The 21,999-nt window shown below is 36.3% G+C and overlaps 1 protein-coding gene and 1 pseudogene across 1 annotated transcript; both read left to right on the top strand.

The window, feature by feature from the left end:
• The first annotated feature begins 1,339 nt into the window (after positions 1 to 1,339).
• LOC120012824 (nuclear pore complex protein NUP88-like) lies at positions 1,340 to 17,675 on the top strand. Its single transcript, XM_038864356.1, is given in 11 exon segments — positions 1,340 to 1,949; positions 3,505 to 3,653; positions 4,108 to 4,230; positions 4,921 to 5,065; positions 5,431 to 5,492; positions 5,990 to 6,209; positions 14,052 to 14,505; positions 14,508 to 14,974; positions 16,405 to 16,461; positions 16,463 to 16,655; positions 16,956 to 17,675. Coding segments are annotated over 11 exon segments (2,409 nt in total). The 5' UTR covers positions 1,340 to 1,670; the 3' UTR covers positions 17,216 to 17,675.
• Positions 17,676 to 18,581: 906 nt separating this feature from the next.
• On the top strand, positions 18,582 to 21,369 carry LOC120012828 (annotated as a pseudogene).
• Positions 21,370 to 21,999: the final 630 nt, after the last annotated feature.

Raw genomic sequence — 21,999 nt, forward strand, 5'->3', positions numbered from 1 at the left:
GTCCACCTCTGCAACCTTCCTCCATAGCCAGATCCGGAGCCACCACCACTCCTCTCGTCCACCACCACCCACCACCACCATCTTCCTCCGGAAACACCACCACCCGTGGTCCACCTCTGCAACCTTCCTCCATAGCCAGATCCGGAGCCACCACCACCGCCATCTTCCTCCGAAAAGACCACCACCACTGCCATCTTCCCGTCGCGTCATAGTCGAGCAAACTTAGTCCAAACTAAAGTGAATCAAAGCCACCTACTACCTGAAAAGTGAAAACACAACCATTTTCGGCAAAAACCCAAAAATCGCAGCACCTTTTCGTGTTTAACACTGATCCTACGTTCACCGGGAAAACCAAGTCCAACGTCGACCCAGATGCCAAAACCACGTCTTTACACTAGCCATAAACTCAGTTTTCACCTTGGGGACTCGTTGAGTTAGAGTTCGAGTTCTATGGATCAAAAAGCGGCGCTGGGAGACGTGAAGAAGGAGAGAAGTTGAAAGAACTGTTTTTATAATAAAAATAAAAGAAAATTAAGGACTGCAGTTAGACTTTTGACCAATAATTCAGTGTTATTTAATAAAGTCAGATTTTTTTATTAAAAAATCCACATCATCACAAAATTTCATCATTTTGGTCCACACAGGACAAAATCAGACATGTCAGTAATTTCCGGCGATCAATTAACCGGAATTGAAGCCTCATGACCTAATTACTTAAAATTAGAACATTTAGTGACCCAATTTGAAAATTTTTTCTTTGAGTGACCTAATTGCAAACGAAGTATCTTTCAGTGACCTATATGCATTAAACCCAATTTGATTCTATCTTTGCTTTCCCAACTAAAAAAGGTGTAATGTTACTTGAAATCTTTATGAGTTGTGTTCTTAGTTTGTCAACTTCAGGCTCTCGCAGCTGTATTTTTTATATGACAATGAGAATGTTCTTGGAAACCGTCTCTATGTGAAGGGTGAGGTCTGCGTGCATCTTTTATGTCATCAATCCTATCCACAGTAGGAGGTTTGAGAAGGTTTTCATTCCAATTACAGGAATCTTTCTAACTCTTGCAGCCTATTATCATAATCATGAGTATGACATTGTTTGCTGAACTTGTGAGGCTTATATTTGTGAATTGTGATAGTGAAATTCTCGTGATGGGTTCCATCCTTCGATGTAGGCAAATTGATGTAGGTAACTTGCAAATCATATAAATTTTGTGTCCATTGTGATTATTGTTATTATCCCCTTTCTCAATCTGTTAGCTGCACAAATCTCGATTTTTCACATACTCGAGTCATTAATTGAAGTGGTAAGGATGGTGTGTATAATCCCTTCTCCCGTTTTTTAAAAAAATTCTCTTTTATGCATGACTTAGATGTTCCTAAAGAAATTAATGCTAAAAAAATGCTGGGTGGGTCTAGGCCCATGGGCCTTGCTAGTATGATCTTGTACCTTGTTCAAATTCAAAGAATAACGGGCACACATTATAAAAGGGGAAAAAAGAGAGTTAACGACGTCGTTTGGTATACCGTCATAGTCCAAGCAGCTCTATACGCAGCGTTTTGTTCCTTCTCTTCCTCGGCGCCTGCTCTCCGTTTCACTGCAGAACCTCCACCGAAGTTCCAACTCTCGGACAGTGAGAACGAAGCGAACAAAAAAGAGGGCGAAGGAAATGAGGTTCAATTTTGAATTATCGGAGCCGAACGGGGAGACTCGCGGGTCTCTCACTCCCAAGAGCGATGTCCAGTGGGTCCCCTTACAGAACCATCCCGTCTTTTCCTCCGAAACAGTCTGCGACGGAGGAAAGGCCCGAACACCGAGGAATCTTCTGGCGTGGGACCGAGCTTCCAGGCTGTACTTCTGGGACCCTAACAAGCAATGCCTTCATCGGATCTCCATTCGCCTCGGCGACCCCGACCCTGCCTCCGTTCTCGCTGCTTGTCCCTCTAAGGTATGGTCTCTTTGCTTGGTTTCTGAGAAAGTGAAGGAGAGGAAAGGGGATGGGAGTCCGTTTTAGGTTTCTGAAGTGCTCCAGCTCAATTTATGAGCTTAGTAGGAAAAATTAGGTTCTTGGTTCTAGGAGACGAGGTTTCTGTACCACATTTTCTCTGCAAACCCAAAGGAGTATCTTCATTTGCCTTTTCTGTTGTTGAGCTGTATGTACTTATTAAAAGGCTGATTAGAACGTTGATGGGTATCCAGTTAAATGTGAGAGTATGTGTCATGAATGCGTGAAGAAACACATTAAGTAAGCTTAAACTTGTGAAGAAATACTCAAGAAGGAGGTAAATTGTTGAAAAAATTGACTGGGGCAGTATGTCTGACGTTTTTGATATAGAATTTAGTATAACTCAATGGAGACTAATAGATGGTATATGGAAGGAACAATTGTGTCGTAGAATAATTAGAAAGCCACGAGAAACCACAGGTTCAAATGTCGGAAATAGTCTCTCCGCATATTATGCGTTGGAGGCTGCATACATCTTGTCTGTTCTGACCCTGCCTAGCCCACTGCAGGAGGTTTGTTCACAGGAGTTGTTTACCTTTACCAAGAGATACCACTTTGCTCCATTAGACTTGATTATTAGTAAAATCGGAGGACACAAGCTAAAGGATTTAAGTTCGTAGGAGATACTCAAAAGATGCTTTTAAACTACCATGTGGAGTTTTATAATTATGAACCTAATGAGTTGACTTTAAAATGATTGTATCCTTGTGGTTTGGTTGTTGTTTACAAGATACTCTGGATATTAGGAGAAGTACGTTTGAAAATTGGAATAGATAGTTCCAAAAATGTACTCGTAAAGATAAAGAGTTTAGATTAGCTAAAGGGAAGATGACTGTGGGTTATTTGAAGTGACTTAAACATGAATGAGTGATGTAAGCTCCAATGAAAAGTGATTTGAGAATTACTCTTGGACACTATAATAAGATTTTCCTCTATCTACAAGGTTGTTAAAAGGATCGAATACTGCAATATCTAACCCTATCGTAAAGTAAACTCTGCAACATTTTTCACGTGATCTTCTGATCAATGGAGGAAATCGTTATTGCCTATAACCATATTTAAGTATTTCTAAGATAGTTCATAGTTGTACACATAAGTAAGCATGGTCATGTTAAATTTTTAGTAGTCAAGGGTTAAGGGTCATATGAATGACTGTTGTCTTTTGTCCAAAAAAATGACTGTAATAAAAAATCCGACTTTAAGATGGAAGAGTTATTGGGGAGGAAAATATAATGAAAACCAATTCTTATTGAGTAGGAGGAGTGACATTAATAAGGACAAGTGGAGCAGGACTTCAGTAAATAGATGCTACTATTGTGCGTGCTTCCTTTAACGTGACTGAGTAGAATAACTTTTGCATTACTAAGAAACAGACATTAATTAGCAGATATTCTTGAAAATTTATACTTGCAAATGCTTGTTGGGCAGTTTATACAACATGGTTTTATTTTTTTCCTTTTATAGGTGAAATAATTGATAATCTCAATCATTTTAATAGGTCCTGCAAGCAAATGTGCTGCCAGATTTTGAGGTGAATGAAATCTCCATCAACAGAAACGGCTCAGCATTGTTCCTTACTGGTTCTGGGGGTCTATGTGTCATGTACCTCTATGGACGTTCTTGTGAAGATAACACGATTCTTTGCAGGTGCTAATTGAAATTGGCATTATGTGTCCATACTTGCATCTTATTTATTGAAGGATTAGGAATCATATTACATCTGATGTATAACATATTGCCTGTCATAATAGGGTGCATCTGGAAGTATCTTTAGCAAAGAATTATTAATCATGGTGATTGATTTATAGCAAATTGTTTTCCATTTTGAACTCATTTAGTTTTGAATTACAGCAAGAGTATCTCTAGAGTCTATGAAGTCTTTTCTTCGAAATGCAGAATAATTTTGTAGGACCATTCTATATGATCCGTATACCAAAGTTGAATCAATTCATTTTAGCGTTTCTGTGTTGAAATCCTATATTACCTTTCAAAAGAATATGACATTTGATTCCAAATTTTTATTCGTGAATTGGAGTTTCCTATCTGAAAAATCAAACACTAGCACTCGATATCCATGTATTTTTTTTTTACTCTTTTCCAGGACGGTTTCAATTGGTTCAGAAATCTATGCATGTGGTAGCGATGCAATACGTGCACTACGAGTTGCTTGGCACCCTTACAGTGATACCCATTTGGGTATCCTTTCTTCTGATTCAGTTTTCAGGTATTCTTCTGATTCAGTAGACAGGTATAAGAATTTTCATTTTGAACAGTTTTGGGTAGCATTATGCTAGCTCAGTGGTATGCTCTGTAAATTGAAACTTCAGCTTAGGTACAACTATCAGATTGTTTTTGAGTTTCATTTCAGTGAAAATATATTAGTAAAATTGTAAAAATGCTAAAAGACTGGAATAAGCAAAAAAATATTCAAAAATGATTTTATTAAACCTGATTACTATGATAAAATCCTGGGCGTTAAGTGCCATTACCACCTCCATCTGCGACATGTTGATTGTTCTCTGCCACTTCTTCTTTTTCTGTATGCGAGTTTGACTGTGCCCTTGGATTTGTATGTGAAAGTAGAGATGCCTAATTGTTTATTTCAGTTGTATTTAGTTACATCTTAGTTGTTTTGCTTGCTTCACGGTAGTGGATATCCATATCCATGCTGTTTCTTGAAGTTTCTTTTACATGTTGAAAGAACTGTTTTCTCATTCAAAAGAAATTGTCATTTCTATTTTATGGTTTCAATGTTTGTGTCGATTTATTGTCTGTGGTTTTCACACATATGTCACCTTTCAAATTTTGTAGATGGATTTTGTTCTAAATAATTTCATTGTTAGCTGATGTCGTCTTTGTTTCTTGATTAAGACTAAATTGATGCTAACTTCCTTGTTTTTTAAAAAATGTGAAGGCTTTTTGATTTGTCTACGAATCTAGTACAACCGGAACAGGAGTACTATCTACAGCCTGTTGCACTGGGTAGATCTAGAAATGCTGCATCAATATACCCGGTTGATTTTTCTTTTGGTGGAGACCACTTGTGGGACAGGTTTAGTGTAAGTCCAGTTGCAATTGTTATTTTTTACATTAGCCTACTTCAGATTTCTTTCTTTGAGTTTATTCATCAGAATTTGGGCATACCTAATGTTTCGTATGTGTATTAATTTGGAATAACGTTCTGTAAGTCCTTTCTGTTGTAGAAAGTTTGTGTATGATAACCGGTGCACATGCTTAGTTTCTTTTTGATTATCCTTCTTTGCTAAACATTTCCATGCAGTGCTCAAGCAAGGCCGCACTTTTGTTCTGCTTAGTTTATAAGACTAGTAATTCCAAATCTTTCTGTCGTTTTCTATTAATTCCAAAAATTTTCTGTTTTATCTTGTAAGTGTTTTTTCATTCTTTAATGTTGGTTATTTTGCAGGTTTTTGTATTATTCACTGATGGTTCAATTTACATCCTTTGTCCCATTGTACCGTTTGGAAGGTGGGTTGCCTCTTATTTTTATATCTTATTTTTTTCTTTTCTTTTCTTATAGTGATTTTTAAAATGCTCTTGCGATATAGTGTTGACGCTCTAGAAAGGTTATTGATGCTCCCAAAAGGTACCATAGCCCATAGGAAAATTTTACTTCATGTCTACTGCCATGATGGGACATATGCCATGAAAGATGGAGCTATATAGATCATCATATGGTCCACCTAGTAGTTCTACCCTATACTGACCATTGTTGCACAATTTTATTGTAATATAGTTATTAACTGTAGAGTTTGGCAGATTATGATTTACCCATGCATGGGCACCATGTATATTGCTGTGATACTGATAACATCCCTCGATGATTGACTGAAGAGGGTGTGTTGAATTGCTTTTGCATGTTGCTGATTCTTTGTTTTGATGCTAACTAAAATTGAATGCTTTAGTCCTTGGTATAATTGAAACCTTTTTTCTCTCAACTAAATTGTGTACTTCAATTTTAACAGTGTGTACAAATGGGAGTCAATGCTGGAAATATATAGTGATGCTCAGGCCTTTGGGCTTAAATCAACCAATTCAATAGCTGTCATTAATTCTAGATTGGCAATTTCGTGGTTGGAAGCAACATTTCCCGACCTCGTAGCAGGCCAGGCAGCAGAAGGGGAAGATGTACCTACCCTAAAAGCTCATCCTTATGCTTTGTTTGATGCATCACTTTCTTTGCAGGTATATATTTGTAATTGCACCTATACATGGTCTCTCATTAGTTATTTTCCATGTATGTGTCAGAATGTGTGAACAACCTATTTAAATTGGGAATGGCATGGTTATGGTGGAAGATTTTGAAAGAATCTAGGTAACACAAGAGGGGGGGTGAATTGTTTTACCCTTAAAAATATGTCAAATTTGAGTTTAAACCTACTGATTTCAGATTACTTTAAATCTTATAGAAACTTGATATTAGTGAATATAAGCTTGAGGTCTAGGTTAGTTCAAGTAGGAATCAAGTACTAGAACTAAATACAACAAGCACACACACAAATAAACAAGTAAAGAGTAGGGTAAGAGAGTGCAAACAGATTTATAGTGGTTCGGCTACGTATAGTCCTACATCCACTCCTCAAGGCTCCTCCTTGAGAGTTTGAATCCACTATGATTTGCTTGTTGAAGAGCCAAGCCTCTCTCTTTACACCAGCTGTTGTTTAAAGTGTCAACTTCACTTTACAATGGCTGTTTTGGCTTACCAAGTGTCAGCCTCACTTTCTTGTGATTTTGTAAGCTAACCACCAGCACTTAGACTCTTAATTGTGTGTACAAAGTGACTCTATAATGATCAAGGAGTGTACAATGAAGCTCGAGTATTTTCTGAGTAAGAATGAAGGCTTGAATGCTTGTAAAACTCTCAGAGAATTGGAATCAAGTGTTGTGTTGTTCTATGGAGTATATAGAAGCATTTATATGCACTAGAATTCCTAAACATGACCGTTGCATGGAGCTAGACCTTTTTGACTTTTAAGGCTTTGTGATCTTGAAAGATTTCAGCTCCCATTTGCAGCTATATTTACTTCTTGTCTTCTCCATTTATTTCTTCATCTCTTCAATAATTCCAACTTCTTTTACAGCCAACTTTGACTTCTTATCTCTTTCACCTACTTCATTGCTTTTCTTTTCAACAATTGCAGCCATCTTTAACTTTTTGCAGTAACTTGAACATGTGATGTTTGTAGGTGCTAGGAAAGTCTTCATAATTTAATTTTCAGCATGCTTTGCTAGCTGCCATTTCAAATCAGCTGCTAATCTTTCTTTTCTATACTCATTCATTGAATTTCAGCAAGCTTTGACTTTATAGGATGACAACTTGTGATATGCTAACTTGTGTAAGATTAGTAAGGCCAAAACAACAAGACAATTCATAGTGAAATCTGGAACCTGAAACTTAGTGACTTGTAAGCTTGATTAAAAGCTTCATGTCTTGATCTTTGTTAGCTTTGCAAATTAAAGCATTAAAGGATATAAACAAGTTCAGAATATAATTAAGAATGCATAGCAAACATAGAACACATATTTTGATCAACATATAGAATGCACACTTCATCATTAAAACTCATATCATAACATTCTCCCCCTTTTTGATGATGCCAAAATATGTATGACTTAAATCAGATTTAAGTCTTGATGTTTGTCAATGTTTCTCCCCCTTTTTGGAATAATCAAAAAGAATAATATTGAATGCTCCCCCTGAAATGATGCATGGTAGAAACTAAGATGTTTGAGTTAATCCTAGTTCATGTCTTAAGAATTTAAATCTCTCAGAATTCAAGGGTTTTGTAAAAATGTCAGCAAGTTGGTGAGTAGTGTCAATGTATTCTATGCTAACATTACCCTTTATGACATGGTCCCTGATAAAATGGTGCCTAACATCTATGTGTTTGGCTTTGGAATGATGCACAGGGTTGTTTGATAGATTGATTGAACTTGTGTTATCACACATAATTGGGATTTTTGAATATGTGAGTCCAAAATCACTTAGTTGTTGTCTTATCCATAATAGTTGACTACAACAGCCCGCTAAAGCTACATATTCTGCCTCTGTGGTTGATAGAGCCACACTGTATTGCTTTTTAGAATACCAGGAAACTAACATTCTTCCTAGAAATTGACATGTGCCAGAGGTACTTTTCCTATCAATCATGCTGCCTGCATAATCAGCATCAGAGAAACCAAACAAATCAAAGTTTGATTCTCTAGAATACCATAGTCCTAAAGTAGGGGTACCATTTAAGTATCTAAAAATTCTTTTGACAGCTTTTAGATGTGATTCCTTAGGATTTGATTGAAATCTAGCACACAAACATACACTAAACATGATATCTGGTCTACTGGCAGTTAAATATAGCAAAGATCCAATCATGGATCTATAGAGTTTTGAATTTACCTCATTGCCTTCTGAGTCTATGTCAAGTTTAGTTGTAGTTGCCATAGGAGTTGGAGAAGGTTTAGCTTTGTCCATTCCAAATTTGATCTGAAGATCCTTTATGTATTTGGTTTGATTGATGTGTGTTCCCTTAGGCGTTTGTTTCACTTGTAAGCCAAGAAAATAGGTAAGTTCACCCATCATGCTCATCTCAAACTCCCCCTGCATTCTTGCAGCAAATTCCTTGCACATACACTCATTAGTAGCTCCAAAAATCACATCATCAACATATATTTGTACTAGTAGTATATCTTGATCTTTAATCTTAATAAACAAAGTGTTATCAATTTTCCCACGGCTAAAACCACATTGAATTAAGAAGCTGGACAGCTTCTCATACCAGGCTCTAGGAGCTTGTTTTAATCCATAAAGAGCTTTATTTAATTTGAAAACATAATCTGGATGTTTCAAGTCTTCAAACCCTGGTGGTTGTTTAACATACACTTCTTCATTAATTTTTCCATTTAAGAAAGCACTTTTAACATCCATTTGAAATAATTTTATTCCTTTGTAACATGCAAATGCAATTAATAGTCTTATGGCTTCCATTCTAGCTACGGGTGCATAGGTTTCACCAAAATCAATGCCTTCTTGTTGATTATAACCTTGTGCAACTAACCTGGCTTTATTCCTTGTAACTACACCACTTTCATCCATTTTATTTCTATAAATCCATCTAGTACCTATGATTGATTTATTTTCTGGTTTTGGAACTAGTTCCCATACATTACATTTTTGAAATTGATCTAATTCTTCCTGCATGGCAATAACCCAATCATTGTCATCTATAGCTTCACTTATATTCCTAGGTTCAATCTTAGAAATGAGTGCAACAAAATTGAAAACATTAAGAGATGATAACCTGGAATTTCTGGTCTGAATTCCTTCATGTACATCACCAATTATTTCTTTTGGTGAATGATATGTTGTGTACCTTGGTTTCTTTGGATCCACTACTATGGTTGGTATTGAAGTTGTGCTTTCATGAGTTTTATACTCATTTTTCTCTTCTTGTTTCTTAGTTCCAAAAATGTCAACTTCCTCTTCAGAGTCATCTTCCTTCTCTGGAGAAATTGTACCAGCTTTTTCCTTGTTTGTTAATTCTGCAATTTCTGTTACTATATCCACATTTTTCTCACAAGAAGGTGTTAGAGTAGATAATTCATCAAATTTAACATGTATTGCTTCTTCAACACATTTAGTTCTTTTATTAAACACCCTATAGGCTTTACTAACCAGTGAGTAGCCTAGAAAGATACCTAAATCAGATTTGGAATCAAATTTGTCTAGATTATCCTTGGTATTTAGAATAAAACATTTACATCCAAAAACTTTAAAATAATCAACTCTAGGAGGTCTTCCATTCCACAACTCATAAGGGGTTTTCTTAAGAATAGGTCTTATTGTTAACCTATTTGAGACATAACAAGCTGTATTTATTGCTTCAGCCCAAAAATACTTAGGTGAATTGTTTTCAAGCATCATAGTTCTTCCAATTTCTTGTAAAGTTCTATTTTTCCTTTCCACCACACCATTTTGCTGTGGTGTTCTAGAAACTGAAAAATTATGTGAAATACCTTGTTCATCACAATATTTTACAAATTCATTGTTCTCAAACTCACCTCCATGGTCACTTCTTATTCTAGATATGCAACAACTCTTTTCATTTTGCAATTTCTTTACTAGTTTTGAAAATTCAGTTAAGGCCTCATTTTTATGTGCTAAAAATAGAACCCATGTAAATCTTGTATAGTCATCAACTAGAACAAAAGCATAAGATTTTCCACCAAGACTTTTTACTCTACTAGGACCAAAAAGGTCCAAATGCAATAGTTGTAATGGCCTTGAAGTAGAAACTACATCTTTAGGTTTAAAAGAGCTTTTCACTTGCTTGCCTCTTGTGCAAGTATCACAGACACCATTATTGACAAAATTCAGATTTGGAACTCCTTTAACTAGCCCTCTTTTAGTCAATTTAGCTAAGGTGCTCATACCTATATGTCCAAGTCTTCTATGCCAATTTTCAATTACTAATTCAGATGCAACTAAGCATTTTACAGAACTTGCATGTAACATTTCCAAGTCAATTTTATAAACGTTACCTTTTCTGAAACCAGTTAAAGCTGTGACATTTTCAGCACTTGTTATAAGACATTTTTTCTTAGAAAAACACACATTAAGATCTCTATCTGTTAATTGACTAATACTTAATAGATTGTAAGATAAACCATCTACCAAGAGCACATTTTCAATGCAAAAAGAAGAGAGATTACCTATAGACCCTATACCTAGGATCTTACCCTTTGCATTGTCTCCAAAAGTTACATATCCTCCATCTTTTTCTTTGTGAAGGACGAAAACAATTTTGGATTTCCAGTCATATGTCTAGAACACCCGCTGTCCAGAAACCATTCACAAGCTTTAAGGCTTGATTTTAGACAAACCTCTGCAGAAGAATGAGCTTCTTCCTTAGCAACTAGGCAAAAGTTTGCCCTGATATCTTCATTATCAGATTGGTCCGACTCTGAAGAATCTAGATCCCAAGTAGATTTAAGTACTTTCTTATCTTCTTTCTTCTTATCTATGTAGTGTACTCTTTTCCTCCTTGGACATTCATTTTTAACATGTCCTGCTTTGCCACAATTAAAGCAAACAACTTCATCAATTGTTTTACCTTTTTCATTTCTTTTGCTTCTGTTAGGAAACTTCTTCCTGTACTTCATAAATTTTTTGAAATTTTTAACCAGCAAAGCTGTATCAGCATCACTATCATCTTCACTATCTTCATGGGAACTATGTACAGCAAGTGCAGTAGTTCTTTTCTTGTTGTCCTCTTCTTCCTCTACTTCTCTATCCTTCAATTTTAGCTCATGAGTCATTAGGGAACCAATGAGTTCCTCAAGAGGTAATGTCTTCAAGTTCTTTGATTCTTGAATTGCTGTCACCTTGGCATCCCACTTTTTAGGTAGAGATCTTAGGATCTTTTGAACTTGATCTGCATCTGAAAACACTTTACCAAGAGCAGTTAAATCATTTACTAAACCAGTAAGCCTTCCATACATATCAGATATTGACTCATGAGGTTCCATTTTGAACAACTCATACTTATGAACAAGAATATTTATTTTAGAGTCCTTAACTTGACTTGTCCCTTCATGCTTAACTTCTAATTTCTTCCATATATCTCTAGCTGTTACACATGTAGAAATATGATTATATTCTTGTCTACTTAGTCCACAGTGTAATATGTTTTTAGCTTTTGCATTATAAGACACTAACTTCTTGTCATTTTCACTCCATTCACTTCTAGGTTTATCAATCTCTGATTCTTCTTCACCTTTCTTGATCTGTTTTGTTGGTTTATATGGTCCATTTGCTACAATTTCCCATAACTCAATGTCATTTGATTGTAGAAAAATCTTCATTCTATTTTTCCAAAAAGCATAGTCTTTTCCTTTAAAGAATGGTGGTTTATTAATTGACATTCCAAACTCTTCAGCCATCTAATTCTCTAGAATGTTAGTTCTTATGAGAATTTAAAACCTTGCTCCGATACCAATTGAAAGAATCTAGGTAACACAAGAGGGGGGGTGAATTGTTTTACCCTTAAAAATATGTCAAATTTGAGTTTAAACCTACTGATTTCAGATTACTTTAAATCTTATAGAAACTTGATATTAGTGAATATAAGCTTGAGGTCTAGGTTAGTTCAAGTAGGAATCAAGTACTAGAACTAAATACAACAAGCACACACACAAATAAACAAGTAAAGAGTAGGGTAAGAGAGTGCAAACAGATTTATAGTGGTTCGGCTACGTATAGTCCTACATCCACTCCTCAAGGCTCCTCCTTGAGAGTTTGAATCCACTATGATTTGCTTGTTGAAGAGCCAAGCCTCTCTCTTTACACCAGCTGTTGTTTAAAGTGTCAACTTCACTTTACAATGGCTGTTTTGGCTTACCAAGTGTCAGCCTCACTTTCTTGTGATTTTGTAAGCTAACCACCAGCACTTAGACTCTTAATTGTGTGTACAAAGTGACTCTATAATGATCAAGGAGTGTACAATGAAGCTCGAGTATTTTCTGAGTAAGAATGAAGGCTTGAATGCTTGTAAAACTCTCAGAGAATTGGAATCAAGTGTTGTGTTGTTCTATGGAGTATATAGAAGCATTTATATGCACTAGAACTCCTAAACATGACCGTTGCATGGAGCTAGACCTTTTTGACTTTTAAGGCTTTGTGATCTTGAAAGATTTCAGCTCCCATTTGCAGCTATATTTTACTTATTGTCTTCTCCATTTATTTCTTCATCTCTTCAATAATTCCAACTTCTTTTACAGCCAACTTTGACTTCTTATCTCTTTCACCTACTTCATTGCTTTTCTTTTCAACAATTGCAGCCATCTTTAACTTTTTGCAGTAACTTGAACATGTGATGTTTGTAGGTGCTAGGAAAGTCTTCATAATTTAATTTTCAGCATGCTTTGCTAGCTGCCATTTCAAATCAGCTGCTAATCTTTCTTTTCTATACTCATTCATTGAATTTCAGCAAGCTTTGACTTTATAGGATGACAACTTGTGATATGCTAACTTGTGTAAGATTAGTAAAGGCAAAACAACAAGACAATTCATAGTGAAATCTGGAACCTGAAACTTAGTGACTTGTAAGCTTGATTAAAAGCTTCATGTCTTGATCTTTGTTAGCTTTGCAAATTAAAGCATTAAAGGATATAAACAAGTTCAGAATATAATTAAGAATGCATAGCAAACATAGAACACATATTTTGATCAACATATAGAATGCACACTTCATCATTAAAACTCATATCATAACAGATTTGGCTTGCCATGCTTCTTGGCATGTCATGAATAAAGTTTTGAAAAAGGTCCTATGCTCCTATTTGCTTGATGTTTCTTTGAATATTTTCTGAATGAGTTTATGTTTTAGATAGAGATTAGGATTACTAATTTTAGAAATGCTTTGAATTAGACAATTGCTTCAACCTTTGTCTGACTAGATAGAAAATAAATTTCAAAGAGATCCTAGACCAGACATTAGATGGTGCATATGTGGTTTTGAAAGATCTGTAACTTGGAATCAGAGAATCGCAATGAGGTGATCCTTGCAACTGCATAAATGCATTACATAGGGATTATAGAATCCAAAAGTTCATTTATGTCTTCGTGTGTAAGAAGTCTCTGAGTAGTTTCATTTATTAAAATAATATTAGCTTTATTGCCTGAACTGCTCTGCGTATTTTAAAATTCTATGAAGTTCTTCAATTTCGGAAACTTTTTCTGGTTGACCTTGAAAGTAACTTTGGTTCTAAAGATGACAAGTAAGCATATAGACCTTTACGGGAGTCCAGCATCAGACGAGCATTCTTGCAATCCTTTAATTATTTTATTCTTAGTCTTTATGGATGTTATTTGAGGGGGAGAATGTGGTATTGATGATTCATCCATTTAGACTGAGTTAACTTCGGATCACTTCCAAGGGCGCATTTGGCGGCATGGACTTTGAATCTTAGGAATAACATCTTCAATAAACAAAATCTTGGTGGACTGTGTGACATTTATGTCTTTCATTTCAGGGACCTCTATATAAAGTATGCTGTGGTGAAGAAGACGCCAAATTAGCTATTCGTGGCAAAGAATGTGAAGGTCGTGCTGTCAGTTTGCTCTATAATTTGGTCAGCAAAGACTCACTTCTGGTGACTGCATGGAGTGGTGGGCAGTTGCAAATAGATGCCCTAGCTGATGAAATCCAGCCCGTCTGGGCTCTTGGCAGCCCAACTCGTCTTCGTGTTGATCCCCATGACCACATTCTTGGTCTTGCTATGATTTGTGACTCAATCTCAGATGAGTCCCGTGTTGTGAAGCTGGATGAATCGCTTGATCATACTGTTTGGCTTGGGCATCCTCCGCCTTTGTTGAGACTTGCTATTGTAGATTTGGCATTGCCTAGAAAAAGAGAAAGCGGTTCTCTTATTTCAATGCTTGTCGACCCTATTATGCCTGAAAGAATATTTTCTGTCCATGATGGAGGGTGGATTCTATAGTATTGCATTTTCTCCCATTCACTAATCCATCCAGTGGGAAAGATGATACCATCAGAACTCCCTCTGTGCATCCTGTTCTAAGTACCTGCCTAGGGGAAACCTCCTCACCATCTCCTCTTTGTGGATTTATGTCAATGTCAGATTCATTTGGGTACTCATGGGTTTTGGGAGTCACTTCCACTTTAGAATGTATAGTGCTAGAGATGAAAACTTGGAATTTATTGTTTCCTATACAACTCGATGCGGAGAAAAAACTGTTTGGCTCAGAAGAATGGAAAGAGAGAGATACTCCAGATATCTTGAGTAAAGAACTTCTCACTGGCCCTAAGGTGGTCCTTGTTCCTCAGGCCTCACCAAATTTACGTTCTGTTGCAGCAGATTCTATTGAAGGCCGCTCAACTCTTCACCAGTATTACAAGCTTTTTCATGAAAATTATGTGGAATATGCACATAAGGTGAGAATTTACTATCTTCTTATGTACCGTCACTTCTTAAATCCTATATACCTTCACTCTCTTCTTGTTTAATATATGAAAGAATGCATCTTGATTGATAAAGCTGTAAGGACTTTTGCCAATCTGAAAAAACGATGTTATAGTTTACAATTTTTCAACAGAAGTGTTTACTATGAATTCTAGAAGTGCATATCTTTCTCATAATATGTTTAATATTCCACTCGTATGCCTTTGTGATGCCTTAAGACTTTTCAGTTTAGACAAAAGTTGTGATGACCAAATTTAGGTTAAATTGAAGAGCCAAGTCTAAGCAGCCTCAGGAAGAGTTTGTTATTAATGGTCTGTTGCTTTGTAGCAATCTTCATGTTAGCAAGAATATTGCTGGAAGGAATCGTTGAGAGTTGTTTAGTTGCTTTTTGTCCTCTTTTGAATGTTAAATGAATGGATGAAAGTGAAAAAGTACACCAAGGGATGCCACCTCAATCCTCAATACAAATGCTATATATCTACGACATCAAGTAGTATAGTTTCATCTACAACAAACTCTTCATTGAGCCAAGTGTATGTCTCTTTTTTCCAGAGCAGCAAAGTAAAGAGTATGTAACCACCTATTCAGAGCACACCAAAACTAGTTTTCTCTCCCTTCAAAGATTGCTATTTCTTCTTCCCAGATAAGCCAGCAACAAAAAGTGGAATTTAGTCTATCAGTTTTCCTTGCTCTTTTGAATCAAGACTGAATTTACAAGCCTTTGACTCCTCCTCAATGGTTACAGCTGCTGCCCAACTAAGGTTCATAAGTTGAAGATTCCTTCCCAAATTTTACTTTGACCAAACATAATACAGAAGAATGTGATTCTCTAATTCTCCTTCAATCTTGCAAAGAGAACATCTACTAGTTTGGACAAGTTCTCTCCTTTGAAAACCGTTTACAGAAATGATTTCTCCAAGTAACTTCCCACGTAACAAAGAACTTAGGTGGTAACTTTTGGTTGCCAATTTTCCTTTGAAGGGAAGTTCTGTGTTTGTGTTCCAACCTTATGAATAAGAGTGTCATGATAGGATTTGTCTGGAAACCTGCCTTATGATAAGCTAGATTTTCTGGAGTATGACAGCGCCAATGCGAAAGAGTTGTTTCTTTGTTATAATATACAGTTGATTCAAGAGAGAGCTGTGTGCTGTAGTTGAGGCCTATTGATGCTATCCAGTAGCCACTGTAGACTTCTAAATTTTGCATCCAAGGCACTTCCCATTACCATAACATTTGTGTTTGAGAATTAGGATAAATCTTGTAGTTTGGTAGATGGGGTGATTTCATTATGCTTAGCTGAAAGTGGATTTTAAGGGATTCAATTGATAAATATTCTATGGTGACATGAGTGAGGAATGATATCTTGTAAAGTTGTATAAACTATGTTGATCCACTTTATCAGGTGCACTTTGAGCTCAAGCATCATGCACCTCACCTGAAGAAAATCATTGATGATCTGATATGGTCGCCTGGTTGGGGCACAAGAGAAACTTTTGAAAGTAGAGGAGAAACAGTCAGGATTAGATGACAGAATCAATTGTGCAGTTCAACAGCAGAATGTTCTGGAACAGCGGTTACAACGGTTGAGGAATTTGCCTGGAGCTCACAGGAGACCTTTGTCTAGAGCAGAGCGCAAATTTAAGTCTGAGCTTGGGTAATCCCTGTTTTCCTCATTACTAATATTTTGATGAATTTTATCAGTTTTTCGTGAAATATTTTCATTGACGTGACTTCTTATTTTACTAACATCCTTCGATTGTTTCTGGTAAATGCATGATTATCTTCGGCTAGTCCCTAATTTTTGCCAGAGAGATCTTTCTTGTATAGTTCTAGGTTTTTTCTTGAAGAATAGTCTGCCTTCATGTTTGTAATTATTTTCATGGTTTTTTGTTAATTTCTACTTTGGATCATCTCCTCATCCCACCCTCAAGTATTCATTTGGTTACTGTGCAGACCAATTTACAGGAGTTGAATTGGATACTTTGCATTCTTCCGTCGAAGCATTAAGAGCAAGAATAAGAAGGCGCGCACAAAATTCAAAGCGCAGTTCACTCAATCAGCAAAGACAAATACATGCTAAGAATCATGTCGAAAATGCACAAATATCACAGCTGAAATCTGCAGTTGAAAAACTTGCACTTGTCAATAGTGAGACTTCGAAGAAGGTTAAGCTTGTTGAATCTGCATTACGAAGCCAGGAAAGCAGCAGATGATGAATCTGCTCTTCAATGCTAGCATCTGAAGTGTTCAATATGATGAGGTCAGGAGATTTGCATAATTGCCTCTGGTGGTTCACATTGCCTCCATGGCAAAGCTCATGCCAAATGAAGCGTCCTAGCAATTTGGATTACGCTGGCCCTGGTAACGCTCTTGGATCATTTTTGGCACATTAATCTTGTGACAAAAAACTTGTTGCATGTATCTAAAGCATATAACAAGGATCAGGTCTACAACAAGGTGGAGATATTGATTCGTCTTTCTTTCGTTGATGTAAAAAACAAGAAGATTTTACCTGTTTTATGTTGGAGGAAATGTTAGTGACTTTGCAGGAGATTGTGAAGTTCACCAGAGGACGAACTGAAAGTTGGAAAGGGTAGAATGTTCTCTCTTTTTTCTGTGAACCTTTCTGCCATGACCTGCAAGTCAATAACATCCCTAACAATGATCAGTTTAGCTTCCTCTCGTTACACATTAACAATTCCATTGTTGAGAAGCATGCCCTTGGCATGATAATGCAATCCAGACAGCCATAAAATCATCATTGATTGCGCAACCGATGTAACAGAGCACGGTTAAGTTCAGGGATCCTTGGGTGCTCTTGCTACAACCGAATATAACTTACCCATGGGGCCCATTTGGGGTTCCAAGTCGGAGAGTTTCTACTGCCGTTTGGCAGTCCTAATCGGGCCTTTTGCATCCCTAAGTCTCTTCTTCACTTCATCATAATCTTTTGTTTGCCCGAAAACCAAGTTGCATGTCACTTCACCTCACCATAATTTTTTTAGTGACACTGCTGATACAACTTTTTTACAACATGCCTCGCCTCATCTTATCTCATCACAATTGTTCACCGATGTCACGCCTCATCTCACTATGTCAAAATACAAAGCATTTCTAAACGGACCAATCCGTGAATGGCATTGGTATCCAAGCTACTTTCACTGGAAGGGCCCCAATTAGCTTCATTTAAGTGGGATCAGTAGTAATGAAAGTTGGTAGCCCAAATATCTCAAATAAAAATTATTTAGTATTTAGATACTATAAATGAAGTATTATTCTAATGAACAATTAAATGATAATTTTAAAATGATATATAAATATATGTCAAGTGTTATCATTTTATTGGTACATGTCACATGACATCCACGCCCATGATAATTAAATAATCAAAAAATACATGCTATATATGTAATGGTCACTTTAAAACATCATCGTTATAACGGAATTCCGGAACAAGAGATGGACTTGTTTAACTTTAAAAAAATACAAGGACTTGGTTGAATTTATTTAAAAATGCATGGGTTTTTTTTGCCCTATAAACAAAAAATGATTGGCTTCAAAAGTTCGAACTTGAAAGTTCAAATAAGAATAAAATTTAAAAAAAAAAAAAAACTGTCTTGTCAGATTTCCAGTTTTGATGAAAGAAAGTAATATACGGTATGTATTTGTGAAAATGTGATTAGCTTCTCGGGCTACCATTGTAGCAACTCAACGACACGATAAGGAAGAAAACATAAGTAGGCGAAAGGGCTATCTTTCCCTCAAATTGATTCTCCTTTTCATTTAGCATATCCTTTTCTTCTTTCACAATTTATTTACTTTGACTTCTGAATTTTGATTTTCAGTACAGATAAGGTGTAGATTATTCTGATAGGATCTCGGGATTTGAGATAGAGAGGGAGAAGAGATGGGGAGGTTGTTCGTGGTGAATCTGGAAGGGAAGATCTATAGCTGCAAGTACTGCAAGACCCATTTGGCTCTTTGTGAAGATGTCGTCTCTAAGGTTGTTCTTGATCTCTAACTAACTGTTGATCGTCCAGTTCTTTGTAGTTTCATGATGTTATTGACGACTATTTCTTGTGGGTGTTGTTGCGGTGGTCGATCCACGCTGTCCTTTTGCGAGAATTGTGAATTTGTCCACCTGTTCATGCGAGTGTGTTTATGTTGGGGTCGTTTATCAGGTTTAACTGAAAATATTAGAGGATTGCTGTGTGAGACTTGAAGACTTGAGGAGTTTTTGTTGTATTTGGATGAGAGTATTGATGTGTCATTGCATTGTTTTTTCTCATCTGGAAAGTTTAGTTAAATTGGTATGTTTGCCTGAGTTGCGATACACTAGACTCGGTGGTGGTGATATCCCATTTTAGTTTTTACTCACCTGATGTATTTGAAGCTTGAAAATGCTTAACATCTATATTTAATGTGTCATATTTGGATTCTGGGAGGTCTTAGTTTTTGTGTGTCTGTAATCTTTTAGGTCAATTGGTGTTTCTTCAATTTCTAACTTCATTTTGCAATTAAATCTTACGTTGGGCTAAGTGCATCCTTACCTTCACTTCCTATGTTTATCAGACAGCCCATTACAATGAATGCAATAAGTTTGATGCTAGATATTATGTAAGACTCTTAACAATTGAAGGAACCATATTGAAGGCAAAAGGAAAATGTGCTGCTCGATGTCTATGATATGAATTTTAATTTGGTGTTCCTACACCATTTTATTTGAATAATTAGTTTATTCTTACTATTGTCCAGCCTGCCTAACAATCTGTTCTCAAGAATCAATTGTATGTATCTGATTTTGTGACCTCAAAGTTCAATGGTGTATATGATAAGTATTCTTTGGGTGAACTTACTGTGCCAAACCATTTGGAAGACCATGAATCTTGGATGGGCTGGTCCCAAAATGCAATTTGATTACTGCAGAAAGAACAATGGGAGGAAAGGAAAACTTGAAAAGATCTTGGTTGAACTGATTTAAACAGGGGTGATGTTCAGGAATCATGTGGAACATATAGCATGATATAATCAGATGGAGAAAAATAGTGCTTGAGAGTTGAGAGTCAATCAGGCTTCAATGCTGGATATATTTTTGCTTGCCAGAGGTCTATATATTTCTCATGCTTATTAAATTTGTTGTCTCCAAGCACATGATGCTTATAAACAATTTTCATTCTTGTGTCAATGAACATATGCTTGTAATCTTTTTGATGTGTTGTGTCAAGCTTTCTGATATAAGAGAGACATAAAGCAGTAGAAGATTGACAACTTCTAGTTAATATAAGGCATAGAGTATAATATGTTGAATCAATCACTTATTAATGGTAGTGCCATGCACCAGAGGATTTTTTTCTTTCAGATTTCACATTGTCCAACGAATGTTCATTGGGGATATTGTATATGCAAGTATTCTGACTAATATTTTACTCGTATTCTTGCATTCAGTCTTCCACTGTCAGCATGGGAAAGCTTATTCTCTTCAATAAGGTGTAAGTTTTCCATTTTTTGGGTCCCTCATCTTTTATGTTATCAATTTCATTTGGAATAATGCACGTCAGTTCAGCAAAATACTTGCCAGTGCGATTTGGTGCCTTATACATTGAAATGGAGGAAGAGTACTTATGTTTACTTATCCCGAATAAGAGAGAGAAGAGTGAGAAGAAGAAGATCGAATATAACTAATATTTTCTTTAATGCATTAGTCTTTTTAGTGGTTTATGCAATTCTCAGATCCCATTGTTTGACAGTGTGAATGTTACTATTGGAGAGAAAGAAGAGAGGCAGATGACGACTGGGATGCATGCTGTTGCTGACCTTTTCTGTGTTGGATGTGGATCACTCGTGGGGTGGAAATATGTAAGATTGGGATGCAAAAATCTGAAATTCATGGTTTATACTTCATCCCCTTTGTTACCTGAGTACTTTTGGATGGTTTCTTCCAGGAGACTGCGCATGAAAAGAGCCAGAAGTACAAAGAAGGAAAGTCAGTCCTTGAGCGGTTAGTGTATAACTAGTTCGTGGAGCAACTTATAGTTCTAGTTTGAAACTGGATACTGAAAATAAAGATTGATTGGGTTTGTTGATGATCAGGTTTAAGTTTACTTGGTCCCGATGGAAGCCATTAACTGGGTCAATCATGGAGCACACGTCGCAGGAAGTGATGCTGATGATTGCTTGATTAACCCTCTTCCTAATATTGTACATTCTTTCACCTCTTTTGCTCTATTACACGTCCTGTGAATTCTTGAACTCATTTTCCCATTTCGGCAGCTCTCCCAATTTGCTGTCAAATAACATGTTTGTAAACATTCAATTGCATATTCTAATTTAATTGGCGTTCCAACTTCACTTAAATCTTTGATTTCAATTCAATGGTCTGTTGATGGTATTCAGGAGGTTGGTGTAGTTTTCCTTCCGTGATGGTAACTGCATAATTTGTTTTTCTTTTCTTGTTTTCATAGCTGGTTCTCTAACACAGAAGCTCTCTTGTGCACTTTATAACTGATTGAGCTGGTGAGCTTTTTAGTTGGTACCTTTGACTTCTATGGTCATTCTTTTATGTATGTTTCTCTTCTGTAGATTCTAAATTCGAAATCCTTTCATGTTCTTCAATAGCATGCCTTGATCCTGTCATATTCTTCTCCTTTGCTATTTCTTGTGTGATTGGCATATCTCTCTTGTTTACAATTTCATCTTTGATCAAGATTGAAAACAGTCTGCATTGCTTTTCTGCAATTTCAGTTACTGTTTTACAAAAAGAGAGGGAAAAAAAATAAGAATCTAGTCGAACTTTTTTTTCCCCTTTCTATATACAGGTAATGTCCAGTATACAGAGACTGATCCATCTGAATTGGTTTGCTTGCACAGCTTTCTTATGTGGCTTTGTTTTCGTGCAAAAAACTACTACTATCATGATCTTATTCGTATATTCCTCACAATGATGCATGTTCCTGGGGTATATTCAATTATCGAAATAAATAATTGTGGGAATCGAACT

The sequence above is a fragment of the Tripterygium wilfordii genome, chromosome 13, assembly GCF_013401445.1.
Source record: "Tripterygium wilfordii isolate XIE 37 chromosome 13, ASM1340144v1, whole genome shotgun sequence".
NCBI lineage: Eukaryota > Viridiplantae > Streptophyta > Magnoliopsida > Celastrales > Celastraceae > Tripterygium > Tripterygium wilfordii.